The sequence below is a fragment of the Lingula anatina genome, chromosome 1 (genome assembly GCF_051362555.1).
Source record: "Lingula anatina isolate TDL-2025a chromosome 1, LinAna3.0, whole genome shotgun sequence".
NCBI classification, from domain to species: Eukaryota; Metazoa; Brachiopoda; class Lingulata; order Lingulida; family Lingulidae; genus Lingula; species Lingula anatina.
This window is the reverse complement of record NC_141767.1, coordinates 11,254,931-11,269,189: the sequence shown is the minus strand read 5'-3', so window position 1 is coordinate 11,269,189 and position 14,259 is coordinate 11,254,931. Positions and strand designations below refer to the sequence as shown.

Sequence of the window (14,259 nt, the reverse complement as noted above, 5' to 3'; positions counted from 1 at the left end):
ACTTGTTACTTTGTTGTGGAGTATTGTTAAGATTTAAGTGTAAGCATGGTTGGTTGTTGCACATTAAAAAAAGGGCAAAAAAAAATTAAAATCTTAATTAATCACTTTCAGAAATTTAAGTAAGAATTTCAAGTTCAGAAATGCTTCATCCTTTAAAGGAGATGCCTTGGCACTTGTATTTACAGTTAAATACCTGTTAGCATATTTTAAAATTTTTTGTTTTTTTTTAAGGATGGTCAGGTGAACTGCCAGGAGCTGGCAATAGACTGCAATGCCCCGTGCACTCATCCAGCCCCAGTGCCTGGCCAGTGCTGCCCAGTCTGTGAAAACTGTGTCTATGAAAGAAGACAGTACAGAGATGGACAGGAGTTCTTCCCAAGGTCAAATGATCCATGCTTTAAATGCGTTTGCCAGGTATTGTGTTTTGATGAATGGAATGTATCAATATTTGCAAAAACTGTCCTAAACCATTGTGGCCATTACCACTGCATAATTTTAGTTATTGAAAGGCTAGTATTGTCACCAAGAATGTAGCCCCTCATTCTTGAACATAAATATTAATTGTGAAATTAGTGCCATAGTATCTTATCAGACTTCCTGAAAAGTTGAAGTTTTTTGCCTGGATGCAGTTTCCCAACTTTTGTATGAGAAATTACCACAAGGGTAACACCAGTAATGAACAGAAATGTATTTGGTAGTAAATAATATTGCATTTTACATTTTCAGAGAGGCAGTGTGATAACTTCTAGGCTACAATGTCCTATCCTGACCTGTGCTGACCAAGTGACCCCTCCAGGCCAATGCTGTCCAGTGTGTGAGACAGCTTGTAGATATGCAGGGCAGGAATACCAGGAAGGGCAGCAGTGGACAGATTCCAGGGACCCCTGTGCTATATGTACATGTCAGGTGAGTACTGTCCACATAAAGGTAGTATTAGACTGAACTACAGACCTCTGCTTTATAAAACATTTTAAATAGCAGATCAAAAGTGTGGTAAGCTGCATTTTCTTTGGTCAATATTTTTATCAAAAAAACTGATGAATGGTTTCAGAATAGAAGAGTGACCTGCAGCGGAAAGGAGTGTCCCCCTGGACAGTGTCCCCATGGAGTGACCAGACCGGGCGAGTGTTGCCCCACCTGTGACGAATGCCTGTATGAGAGGAGAAGGTTCAGAAATGGACAGGAGTTTGTGCTGCCTGGGGATCCCTGTAATAGATGCAGGTGTCAGGTGAGTTCAGAGGCTACTAGAAATAGTAAATAATAATAATTTTAATATTAAAATAATAAAGATGATGATAATTGTTAGTACAATTATAATATTGTTACCTATTTTTAGATTAACCTTGTCACGACACCTTACAGTTTGTGGTATATTTATAGTAAATTTGATTTTTTTAAGACAAAAGATGATTAAAGGCCTTTTGAGCAATGCAGTGCAGTGAGAGATTTATCGTAGGAATAAATTTAAATCTGAGGTGTAATAACAATATCCATGTATTGCAACCAGTTCTTTAATGCATTTTTAGAATGGCCGAGTTACCTGCAGTAAAATGGACTGCCCTGACCTCAACTGTGTCAACAAGAGAACACCACCTGGCCAGTGTTGTCCAGTTTGTGAATTAAGGGGCTGTAGTTACCTAGGCCAAAGCTACAGTGAAGGGGAAAGGTTTGTTTCTCCTCGTGATAAGTGCCAGGAGTGTGAGTGTCGGCAAGGGGAAGTGAGATGTTCCCGCAAGGCATGTCCACCTGCTCGCTGTGACAACCCTGGGAGAGGAGACTGCTGTGACACATGTAGTGGTCAGTATGTTAATGTCACATTATACCAGATAAAAAGTGTGTAATATGACGGTTGGTATAAAATCTTCTGATGTACAGGCCTTAGGAAACAAGTATTTAATTTTTTTCAGGAGATCCAGACTTTTATTCTTGCAAAATCGTGATTCAATTAATTGGTAAATGCTTGATATGAACTTTATGTGTCTTGTATTTCATGACAAGTGTTTTACTGTTAAGTAAAAACGCAGTAGTGACTGCACAGTGAGTGAATTTGAATCTGTCTGTTTTGCAGGAGATTTCTTGTCATTGCAGTAATTTGAAATCAAATGTGCTTCTTTGCTTGCTTTTAACATTCTGTTAGGAACTATTGGGCAAAGGTGAAAAAGTTTAAAATGGCATGATTTTGTTCAAAAGTTGTGCTATATTTAGTTAAATTGATTAATTAAAAGCTGTTTTTTTTTCTGTACTGTTGTTACAGGTTGCAACTATGATGGTGTAAACTACTCCAACTTTGCCACTTTCGACAGCCCTCGTGACACATGTGAGAGGTGTAGATGTGCCAATGGTTATGTTATATGTACAAAGAAGGATTGTCCTGCTACACCCTGCCAGCACCCTGCAGCACCGCCAGGACAGTGCTGCCCTCTATGTAGAGGTAAAGCTGTCCAATATTTTCTTTAAAATTTAGTACAGTTGAAGTCATTAGGTACATGTAGTGCATATTATATGTCAAAGAAATTGAATCATTGTTTTTTTTTCACAACAATATAAATAGTTAACCCAAGTTTTAGGTATTTAAATTAAATTTATGAATTTGATTTTCACCATTAGATTGCTTGTATGAGGGACGCTACTTCCGCAGTGGTCAAGAGTTTGCAGATTTGCTAGATCAGTGCAAAACATGTCGCTGCCGCCAGGGCACAGTGACTTGCACTGCCAGATCTTGTCCTCCAGTCAGGTGTGCAAACCCCAGACAGGGGCAGTGCTGTCCCAGGTGTGATGAGTGTACATACAGGGGCAGAAGCTACAGGGATGGCCAGGTGTTCAGGGACCCAACTGATGCTTGCCAGGAGTGCAGCTGTAGAGGAGGGCAAGTCAACTGTCGTACAATCACATGCCCCGTGGTCGTCTGCACACACCCAGTGCAAGGTTCGTGTTGTAAGGAATGTGATGGGTGCTTTCATAATAATCGACAATACAGAAACAGGGAAACATTCCCAGACAGCTTGGACCCATGCAAAGAATGTGTCTGTACTAATGGCAATGTCCAGTGCAGTCCAAAGCGCTGCCCACAGACTTCTTGCCCTTACCCTGTGAGGGGTGCCTGTTGTGATGAATGCACAGGCTGTCTGTATGAGAATAACAACTATCGCAATGGGCAGATATTTGTTCACCCAAGGGACCAGTGCAAGGAATGTGAATGTAGATATGGGGATGTCCGCTGCAATAACAGAGCAGAATGTTCGGAGTGTTCTTATAATGGCAGAAGTTATGGTAATGGTCAGAGATTTCCTGATCCAAACAATGAGTGTATGGAATGCCTGTGCAGTAATGGCAATGTTGAGTGCAGACTCAAAACTTGCCCTAGAGTGGACTGCACACATCCGGTGCAAGGACGTTGTTGTCCAGAATGCATCAATTGTCTATACAATGGTCAAGAATTTAGGGATAGGCAGAGGTTTGAAGACACAAGGGATTCTTGCAATGAATGTTACTGTACAAGAGGCAGTGTATCCTGCAGAAGGAAACAGTGCCCTGCTGTGTCTTGTACCAACCCAGTGCAGGGAGAGTGCTGTCTTGAATGTCAAAATTGTATCCATAACAACCAGGAAGTGCCCTCTGGTGAGAAGATAAGGGAGGAGCAAACATGCCAGGAATGTACTTGTAATTCAGGAACTGTTAGTTGCAAGCCACTTCAGTGTGAACCTGTATCTTGTCCACACCCAGCCAAAGATCAATGCTGTGAGAGGTGTAATAACTGCATCTATGAAGAGAGGAGATACAGCAACAAAGAGACATTCCCAGATCCTAATGACTCCTGTAGTGAATGCCAATGCATGGTAAGAAAAATTCCTTTCATATGTTTTGGAAATTGCTTGCCACAGCTTTAATGAAGATTGTTACTTTATAATTTATAAAAAAAGAAAAGATTGAAAAGTTTTTGGAAAAAAATGGAAACGTTGAAAAACTGAAACTTGTTAAATTTAATTTTTCCTTTAGGCTGGATTTGTGCAGTGCCGTAAATGCAAGTGCCCAGATGTGAACTGTTTGAATCCTATCCCTGGCCCCTGCTCCTGCCCTCTGTGTGGGGCAGACTGCCTCTTTGGTGACATAATGCTGACCAATGGTCAGACAATACAGGACAGAGATAACCAGTGTAATGAATGCACTTGTAAGGTAACAGACTTAACCCATATCTGAGAACAAGTATAAATGATCTGAAAGCCAGTATTAATTATGCTTTGTTTGTTAAAAAATGTTAGGCTCAAAAAATTTGTGCAGCAGTGCAAACACAAAATATATAAAATGTTTGAATATGATTGTTGTAGATTTGGTCATAATAAAGAGTCAGTTAGATTATATAACTGAATCAATGGGAAGTTTTCTTCTTTATTTAGGATATGCTAATGGCTGGATAATAACATAGCATATGCAGAAGGAACTATAGATACATTTTTACATTTTCATTATGTTAATTAATATTTCTTCAAGGATGGTAGTGTAAAATGTGAGAGGAAGCCCTGTCTCCCTGCCAGATGTCGTAATCCAGTGCGAGGGCCATGTGAGTGCCCAGTGTGTACAGGTTGTCTCTATCAGGGACAGACATATCTCCATGGTACCACATTTGATAACCCAGTTAGTAGCTGCCAGACCTGTACCTGTGCGGTAAGCAGGAACTTAACTGTGAAAACCTCGGCTTTTACATATTGATTCAATATACAATTTTGTTATATGGTATTTTGTAAGCAACTTTTGACATAATTTCTGAAAATTCATGAAAGCACTGTGTTGAAAACTCTGCCTTGTTTCTTTCAAATATATACATTGAGTTTTCTTCTGACTTTGTATGTTGCATAAAATACAATCAATCGTTGGGACCATTTGTGGTTCAGAGAAATTGCTGTTCGGTTCAATCTTTCTCCCTTTGAACTATATAATCTTTTTGCTTCAGTGCCATTGCTTTTGCAATACTTCTTAAGAAAGGCAGATGAGGGTACCATAGTAAAACGGTTTTGTTGGCCACAGAATGATAAACATAATCAACAATTTTATTTTGAATTATCTAGGCCTCCCTAGTGGCATTGGTACCTTCATGCTACTGTTTTAGGTTCTTGTTCACTGTCTGTTTCTTCTAAGCTAAAATGTTTCAACGTGCAATATGTGCCCTGAAACTATTTTAGCATAGTTCCTCTCTCTTGTTCTCTTGTTTTCATAATGCTTTTATTTGTGCTTCTCTCTTTGCAGAATCTTCTTTACAATGTATACTATGGCATAAACTGGGTATAGTACTCTATTTTTCTCTTGCCCAAAATGGTCACATGGCATGTTTAGCTGTCATATCATTTTTGAAACAGTACATCTTTCCTAGCATGTTTAGTTGTACTAGAAGAGGCAACATAAATTTTAATACTGATTGTTAAATATTAATAAAGCGATTGGTATGATCAGGTGGGATATTTTTGATTGAATGATTATGCATGGGACAGCAGATAGTGGTTGTACTGGGTTGTAGTGATTCTGCAGACTGTAAATCATTGTTCAGTTAGTTTCCATTTCAGTTTTAATGTTTTGCCAAATGAATGATTTTTCTCTTTGATGTGTTGGTTGTGCACTGCGGATTTGGTATTATTTTGGATTTTTTCCTATTTTTGCTAATTAATGGAACTGAATTTGTTCTGCAATGCATCGGGCAATGGATGAGGTACATGTAGTTGGTACAAAAAACTGTAGACGTGGTTGAAATTATGCGAATGCACGTCCATATCAATTTTGGTATTCTGGCATCAAATTTACTGCTACTAAAAAAATATATTATCTCTAATAATTTGCTAGAATAATTTCATTGGTATGGATCTAGAAAACAAAACTAAAATAAACTTAAATGTAAGGCACTGACATTGATTTTAATTGAAGACAATGTTTGTGAAATTGGAAAATAATGTAAATTTCTTTATTAACAACATTTATTGCAGATTATGATAGTATTTAATATTATGTATTGTATTTTAGTAAAATATAGAAATGATCAATTTCAAAGATAAAACAGAAGAAACTTCTCCTTACTGATTGGTGTTTCCTGTCTGTTTGGCCTGAAATGTTGAACTTATATGCTGAGTGCTAATCACTTTATTTTAAGATACAACTGTAGTATTTGGTTTTCCAGGGTGGTAATGTCCAGTGTCGTCCAGTGACCTGTCCATACACATGTACTCACCCAGTGGTCACTACTGGATGTTGCCAGGTGTGTGACCAGTGTCTGTTTGAAGAACAGATCATCACCAGTGGGCAAGCTTTCCTTCATCCAACAGACCCATGTCAGCAGTGTACATGCCAGGTCAGTGAGAACTGTAGAATATGTCAAACATTTTATAGATGGGACATGTAGTGAATTTTGCTGAAAATATAAGTATTTTTTTTTTTGCAGCTGTTTTAGAAATATTATCATTTTGATATTTATACAGATCATTCCTCACTGATTATTTTTTTGCTCAATTTCAGAGTGGCAATGTGATGTGTGACCTGATCAGCTGTCCACCAGCAAAATGTGACAACCCCATCCAGAGGGAGGGGCAGTGCTGCCCAGAATGCTCAGGTTAGTATAAAAGTGGATTCTTTATATTTAATATTTGATGTACATTTTTTTTCAACTTGAAAAGTCGTTTTTTTTTAACCTTATATGTTTAGAATTTGGCTGAAAAAAAGTGAAATATTTTGTTGCATATGGAGAAGGTATGGTATCCATATGAATAAATCCAGTGATATTTCAATGTGATTGTGAATTGACTGTCCACGTATTTAACTCAAACCATATGCCTGATCAATATATCATTTCAGTTTGTGACTTTTCTGATCGTCTGTTTGAAGAAGGCCAGATATTTGTACATCCAGATGATAAGTGTCAGGACTGTGTCTGTAAGGTCTGTGAATATACATAAGTCTGTTTTATATTAACATTTGAGGTTATTCTTGCAACAGATTTTGACAAACTTATACACTGTTTATACGCTTTATGTATTAAGTATTTAACATTTAACCTGCTTAGTGCTGCTTTGACATGTGTTGGTTTATATATCTATGATTTTCCATGTTAGTCTGGTACTGTGACCTGCAATAAGCAGGTATGTAACAGTCGCTGTACTCACCCAGTCCCTGGCCAGTGTTGTCCTAACTGTGGTCAGTGTATGTATGATGGGCGTGTCTATGAGGAAGGACAGCAGTTCCGTCCAGAACCATGCAAGGAGTGCAACTGCCAGGTAATGTTCAGATTTATGGCTTCATGCATATTTTTTCAGCCTCGGCCAAATCATGAATAGGACTTAAAGGACGTAGACGGAGTAACAATGTTAAATAAAAAAGGTTCTTTTTGTCTGGTAAGATTTTGCTAAAATGTTGTTTTTAAAGATTCTCATGATCAAAGATGCTCAAGGATGACAACCTGCTAACATTTGCGGGTCTGTTTTCAGAGAGGAAACGTTTTCTGCAAAGCCGTCAGATGTCCACCTCTCAACTGCACTTACACTGTGCAGGAACCAGGAGAATGCTGTGAAAAGTGCAAAGGTGAGAAGTGAAAAATGAACAGTGGTCAATGTTGATCAAGAAAACTGATGAAATAGAACTCATTTTCTGTTTTGATAATGAAAACGAGCAATTTGAAGAACATGGTGAAAGCATATGTATTATATAATGTACTGTATTTTTCATGTTTTTTAATATTCTGTTTTATAGTTGTTTCTGAATCTGCATTCATTTTTCACATGGTAAATTGTTTCAGATTGTATGTACCAAGGCAAGGAATATGATAGTGGCTCCACCTGGCTGTCACCTGACAACCCATGCATGTCATGTCAGTGTCTTGGTGGCATTGTTACCTGTGCAGAGATCAACTGTGTTGTCCCCTGTCCTCAGCCAGTACCTGTGCCTGGACAGTGCTGTCCTATGTGTCCTAGTGAGTGAACGTGTCATCAGTCTGTGCTTAATAATTTAAAACCAGATTCTAAAAAGTTTGTCCAGTAGGTTTTGCAATTGTCTTTTATCCATGTGTTTTAAAGAGAATTTATTTGTCAAGAACTCACAGGTAGATTTGCAGTTTAGCTTTGATTTCCATAAGTAGAAATTGTTGTTATGTAATACTATGCATAATATATGTTTTCAGCCTGTGTCTACAATGGCAGGTTCTATCAGAATGGTGAGACATTCCAGCCAAATGAAGATGCCTGTGATGAGTGTACTTGTCAGGTGAGTGAAGGCCAATTTTCTATCCATTTACATTGGCTTGACTTAAAAATGTATTATTTCAACAAACTTGTGTGATAACTATTTATTACCATCCTTGCCTCTAGTTATCACCGCCTTGAAATAGATTAGGTCCCTTTCCTCCAATATAATCACATGCGGTGCTGAGAAAAAGTTTTGTTATTACTAGAAATGGACCTTTAAATATCTAGACAGCATGCATTACTGTACTCAAATTTTTTATATGTTGATATGTATTGTACAAGCAAAGATAAGCAATTGGGATATTGTATTTTATGTTAAACAATTAAGCACAATAATGCATTTAGAATAGATTAATAAGATTTTAATGCTTTCTTGTTAAAAGCAAGAAAATAGGTATATAGGCATCCAGAAAGAAAAGGTACAAAAAATTCCTTATATCTTATCAGGATAGCAAGCTTCTTTGTAAGCGCAAGATGTGTCCAAGCCTAGTGGACTGTCCAGCAGAACAAGTAGCCAGACCACAACCTGGAGAATGCTGCCCAACTTGTGGAGGATGTAAGTGTTGAACACAATCCAAAGATAAAAGTTTCCAACACATTTACCAAGCATGTGATGCATGTAAAATTCCAGGAGCTCTTTAAAAGTTCTTAAAAAAGAGTCAGTCAAAAAAGAAAGATGTTGCAAGTCTCAGTTTAAACCACTTGCATATAATTCTGGGCAAGTTACAGTGATAAGTCTTCATTGAATTGGCATTTTTGTTTCAAAAATGTGCTTGAAATATCACTATTTTATGCTAAAACAAAACATATGTTATTTATATTCTGGTTGGGAGCAATCTTGTTTCAGAAAAAAATGTAATTAAAATGTCTTCTTGATTCCAGTTGGGACGAATTGTACCTCTGACCACCAAGGCATGATGATACGTCCCAATGGAGATGCATGTGTGACTTGTGAGTGCCAGGTATGTAGACAAGTACATGCATTCTTTGATGTATGGATTATCAGATTTTACCAGCCTATCTTCTTTCTAAAAAGGAGATCAGTGGCTAGCTTCATGAAGCAGTTGGTCCTTTTCACATTGGGGGGATAAAATTAAATGATACAATCTGGACTGGTATTTTAAAAAGATTGACAACTTTAAAGTGGCAAGGCCCTAGGATGTTAATGAAAACATACTGGTATTAAAGCAAGTTGTTTGTTACAAAACTAGTCATGAAAATTTTATGGCAACTTATGTTTTTATGTTCAACTGGATAAAAAGTATGTAATCTTTGTAAAAAGGTATGTGCGCACTTGAAGATTGTATTTAGATACATGTAGAAATCAAGCAGAAAAACTAAATGTAGGATAAATCCTTGTTTCTGTCTACAGGATTTCAGCTGGGTTTGTATCCATGAAGTTTGCAAGGATTTGAGTTGTCCTTTGTCAGAACAGTACAGACCAGATGGCAGCTGCTGTTCAAGGTGTGCAGGTGAGTTTTGAACTGAATTTATCTGGTTACCATATTTATATGTGCATTTTCTTTTCATAAAAGTGCTGTCTTATTGTGATAACTTGGGATTTAGAGTAATGTATTTTACATTTCAGTGTGTTACAGTGATGAGACAGGTGTCACATATCAAGATGGTGAAGCTTGGACATTAGAGTCAGATTCCTGCCAGGACTGTAGATGTGAGGTGAGGTGATCACCAGACTGTAGCACAGGCTTGTTTATTGTGATGGGTCTTCACAGTTTTTGGCAAATCTAAATTGCAAATTTGATGAATTCATTGATATGATAATGTTGGTTCTTACCATTTTGAGTTAACTATTGTAAAGTTTTTTAATTCATGTAATTATACAAGATATTGTATGAAGAAATAAAGGAAAATCATTTGGTATTTGTACATGCTGACATAGTTTTGTCTCCATTTTACAGGCTGGTGCTATTGAATGCAGAAGAAAAACTTGTCCCACACTGGTTTGTGGTAGAGGCACTGTGGTGTATAGACCCCCTGGAGAGTGTTGTGAAGTCTGCAGTGGCCAGGTGGCAGCACAAAACACGACATGCCAGTACAAGGGGAAAGTATATCAGGTAAGAAATGCACCTGTCTGGTTTTATAATTTTGTGTGCGTCATGTTTTCCCCATGTAGTAAACTATGTTTTTCTGTAAGGCCACACTTTTTTATTTTTATGGATGACATCCTCTGGGTACCCCAAAATCGGTGCGAGAGGGCGAAAAAAAAAAAAACAGTCCAAAAAAAAAAAAAAACTGCTTAAGTAAAGGAATGCTGTCGGTACACAGCTGGAAACACAAATTTAACCACAGAAACACGTATCAAACTAACAATATGTCTTTATCCATGCTCTCAAAATATTAAAGCATTGTGAATACTTCGTAGAAATGTAAAAAAAGTCATGAATTGATATACTTCATATTACCAAATCTATTTAAGGTTATTTCATGCATTCATTTGGTATAGCAATCAATAAAACAAATATCAATCAAACAGTGCGTCTTTATTTGTAATCTCAGAATATTAAAACATTTTGAACACTTCACAGCAATGTTTAAAAAATGATGCAAAGATGTGCTTAATACTACCAAATCTATTAAAGGTCATTTCAGACGATGCCATTTTGTCAACTTCAACTCACACGAAGCAGCTAAACTGTCAGGTGGCCTGTCCGACCTTCAGCCCACCAAATACCTCGACGCCCTTGTCGACCCTTTTTTCGCTACAGAAAACCTGGTATTAATGTGCTGCTTTATACAGAATGTCACAGAAATGTTTCGGCCGCCGCCAGCCTTTCGCACAATTGTAAAAAGGTGATATCTCCATGCCCAATATCAATGGCATACCAATCCAAAACGATGGCGCCCGTTCTCTTTATGACTTTTATTGTTGTGTAATTTGAAAGTAATCCTAGAGATGAATTTGACAGCAAAGTGGCCCATTTCCACGTGGCGAAAATACGCATGCGCAGAAAGCTCATTTCCTTGCAAATTCAATAACAACGTTTGCGACAACCGACTTCGTTGGGGGCTGGGGGGGGGCTTTTTTTTTTTTTTTTTTTTTGGAGAACGGGCGAAAATCCGTGCGCGCGCAGGATGTCATCCATAAAATTAAAAAAGTGTGGCCTAATAAAAAATTAAGTTTAGGCTCTTATACATATACTCAAGTGTTCGGTTAATGATAAAATTCTCCTCTTTCTCTTGCTGAATAAAATAAAATAATAAGAGGTGTACACCATAATAAATGAGCCCATGGTTACACTATCAAGACAGTTCAACATAACTGATCTCTAATAGTTATATTTATACCTTTGCTTCTACAGTCCAGTGATGAATGGCGTTATGATGACTGCACCAAGTGTTTGTGTATAGATGGCAGAGTGGAGTGTACCAGACAGAGATGTGAGCCAATAAGCTGTGGTTCTGATGAAGTGCCCTCCCTTGTGCCAGGTGTCTGCTGTCCAAAGTGTATTGCAAGTAAGTCTGACTTGATCAATTTAAACAATTGCCAGTGTTCAAAAAGGATTTTTTCTGTGAAGTTATTTTGATAAACAAATTCATGGAATCTTGGGACAGAAAACAAGAAATGAAATGTACATTTTGATGTTTTTAGTTTGAAAATACATTTCTTTAGTCAGAAAAAGTTGTTGTTCTTCAGAACCTGCATCTTGCATAGCATTTGGTGATCCCCATTACCGTACATTTGATGGCAGAATGGTCCACTTCCAAGGAACTTGTAAATACATCATGGCCACAGACTGTGACTCTGGAGATTTCACGTAAGAAGATTATTCATGCTAATTAATCTGTATCTTTTTAATATCGTAGATGACTCAATATAATTATTTACAGATCCGTTGACACTATTTTCTCCTTAGATTAACATTGTTTTTGATATGGGTATTTGCATTTGTCTTCAGTATTGAAGTCCAGCATGATGACCGAGGTGTTCAGGGGGTGTCCTGGGCCCAGTCACTGACCGTTAAGATAGCTGGAATAGAACTGGAGTTGCTACAAAGACAAGCAGTCAAGGTATGGGTGATAATTTTTAAGATGAGCATTTAATGTGGGTTTGAAGATTAGTTTATCAGAATTGATCTTAAGGTTTCACATATTGCTTATTGACATGGAAAGAACATTTTTATCAAAACAAAGGCCACCATTAACACCAATGATCTTACAGTTTGCAATTTTGTTTTAGCATTTTGCAGTCTTGAGATATATAGACCCGTGAAGTAAAATGTTGCTGGTATTTATATACATTTTACCACTTAGAATGATGCAAATGTTTACAGTGCCAGAAGAAATTAATTTGGGGCTTGAGTACGTGGCAACTACCCCATAGGTGCAGGTTGATCATTCTTTATTTTATTGTGTATAATCTTTATCCATTTATATGAAATATCCGTAATGAACTTTATTTTATTCATAGGTGAATGGTCAGTCAGTGAGTTTACCATATCTAAAAGAACCACATGTGTTTGTAGAGCAGTCTGGTGACAACATTCTGCTCAATACAAATCTTGGAGTTAAGGTGAGAATGATGGACATTTAATTCTTTATCTAAAAAACACTTTAGCTGTGGACTGTTAGAATTGTTAGTGTTGAGAGTAGTTGAAATAATTCTTAAATTTCATAATGTCAAAATAGTTTTTTGGAACCTAGACTGGTACCGTAAGTTTTACCCGAATTGTTTTGTTTAGAAAGGTATTTGCAATACATATTCCAGGTAATTTGGAATGGTGATAGTTATGCAGAAGTGAGTGTTCCTGGTAATTACAAGCGTAAGATGTGTGGTCTGTGTGGAAATTTCAATGGCTTCCCTCAGGATGACCTGAGATTGAGGGATGAACAGATTGCTACTTCAGAGGCAGTCTTTGGTAACAGTTGGAAGGTAGGGACATGGTACTTTTATGTCCCACATAAATTTAAGTATCAGTTGGCAGAATTTAGACATTTGCAAGAGGCTACCATTTTGAATTTTGTTTCCTGTAAAAATGGAAGACTATTCAAAAGAATATATTTATCTGAATTGATCTCATAAAAGTATTGCCACAAAGGGAAAATAATTCTTATGTGAGTTTGTTCACTTTTACTGCATGCTTTTGTCAGTTAATGTTGCTGATATTTTTATTTCATATTTTGCAGGTACCCAGTTCCCAGCCATGTGAGGATGGCAGAGACCTTGACCCTTGTATATCAGCAGGATATGCTGCAAGAAAAATGGCCAATAGCAAGTGTGATATTCTAAAGGTAAGGTGAAGTTTTTCTACTACTCATGCTTGTGCTTGATATGCAATTTTTTTACAGCAAAGGCTCTACTGATGCATTGATAATTTTCTTGCAGCTTTTGAATTCCTTTTTCATGACAATACCATTTATTGTTTTGTTTCAAAGATGGGAATTAAGGAACAAAGGTATTTTAATGCAAGCATCTTAACCTAAATAGATTTTTTCCAATCCATTCCATCTCACCCAGTTGTAATAAACAAATATAGATTTATAGTATTAAAGTCTCAAAACAAACTACTTGCAAAGAACTTCTTACTAGTAGATATAACTCATCTCCTGCCACATTTAACATTTTAGCCTAAATTGCAAAGAAATGGTCTAGAACAAAGCCACCCCGTGAAAAATAGAGGATTATTTTTCATGCCCTAGACTCTGCATAACTTTGGGACTGGAGGATTTGTTTGAATAATGCAAAGACTCAATTTGGCAATGTCCATTAAAGGGATAACAACTCTTCGTGTGAGATCTTTATTTCACAGTAAATACATTGTAAAAAAACTCATAGAAGTATAATATATTGTTTTACCACAAAAATGGCAGTTATAGCAATAAATCTGCAATCTGTGCTTGTCATCGGATCATGTGGCCTCCACAGATGGCTTTACTCTGTAATAATCTCTTAGGAGATTATTACAAAAAAAAAAAACAAACTCTTGAGAAAAAAACCAGGGACTAACTTTGAATGTAAAAATGGATTCATCAACCATTGGTAAGTATGTGAAAATTGCCGTTTACACCAGGAAAATTAATTTTTTGG

At 37.0% G+C, this 14,259-nt stretch overlaps 1 protein-coding gene across 3 annotated transcripts in view; it reads left to right on the top strand.

Moving 5' to 3' along the window:
* The window catches only part of LOC106175221 (uncharacterized), a 44,098-nt gene that overhangs the window by 28,105 nt on the left and 1,734 nt on the right, over positions 1–14,259 (top strand). For 2 of the 3 annotated variants that reach the window (XM_087001323.1, XM_087001321.1), the window contains 27 exons: positions 232–414; positions 727–906; positions 1,052–1,228; positions 1,527–1,797; positions 2,255–2,431; positions 2,608–3,836; positions 3,997–4,173; positions 4,489–4,662; positions 5,242–5,277; positions 6,161–6,331; positions 6,496–6,589; positions 6,832–6,914; positions 7,089–7,250; positions 7,461–7,554; positions 7,769–7,942; positions 8,150–8,232; positions 8,661–8,769; positions 9,096–9,175; positions 9,586–9,685; positions 9,802–9,890; positions 10,133–10,288; positions 11,534–11,687; positions 11,869–11,989; positions 12,131–12,242; positions 12,643–12,744; positions 12,940–13,104; positions 13,359–13,463. In XM_087001323.1, the coding sequence (XP_086857449.1) occupies positions 232–414; positions 727–906; positions 1,052–1,228; positions 1,527–1,797; positions 2,255–2,431; positions 2,608–3,836; positions 3,997–4,173; positions 4,489–4,662; positions 5,242–5,277; positions 6,161–6,331; positions 6,496–6,589; positions 6,832–6,914; positions 7,089–7,250; positions 7,461–7,554; positions 7,769–7,942; positions 8,150–8,232; positions 8,661–8,769; positions 9,096–9,175; positions 9,586–9,685; positions 9,802–9,890; positions 10,133–10,288; positions 11,534–11,687; positions 11,869–11,989; positions 12,131–12,242; positions 12,643–12,744; positions 12,940–13,104; positions 13,359–13,463 (4,758 nt within the window). The remainder of the gene's footprint in view (positions 1–231; positions 415–726; positions 907–1,051; positions 1,229–1,526; positions 1,798–2,254; positions 2,432–2,607; positions 3,837–3,996; positions 4,174–4,488; positions 4,663–5,241; positions 5,278–6,160; positions 6,332–6,495; positions 6,590–6,831; positions 6,915–7,088; positions 7,251–7,460; positions 7,555–7,768; positions 7,943–8,149; positions 8,233–8,660; positions 8,770–9,095; positions 9,176–9,585; positions 9,686–9,801; positions 9,891–10,132; positions 10,289–11,533; positions 11,688–11,868; positions 11,990–12,130; positions 12,243–12,642; positions 12,745–12,939; positions 13,105–13,358; positions 13,464–14,259) is intronic. The other variant, XM_087001322.1, reaches the window with a different exon arrangement.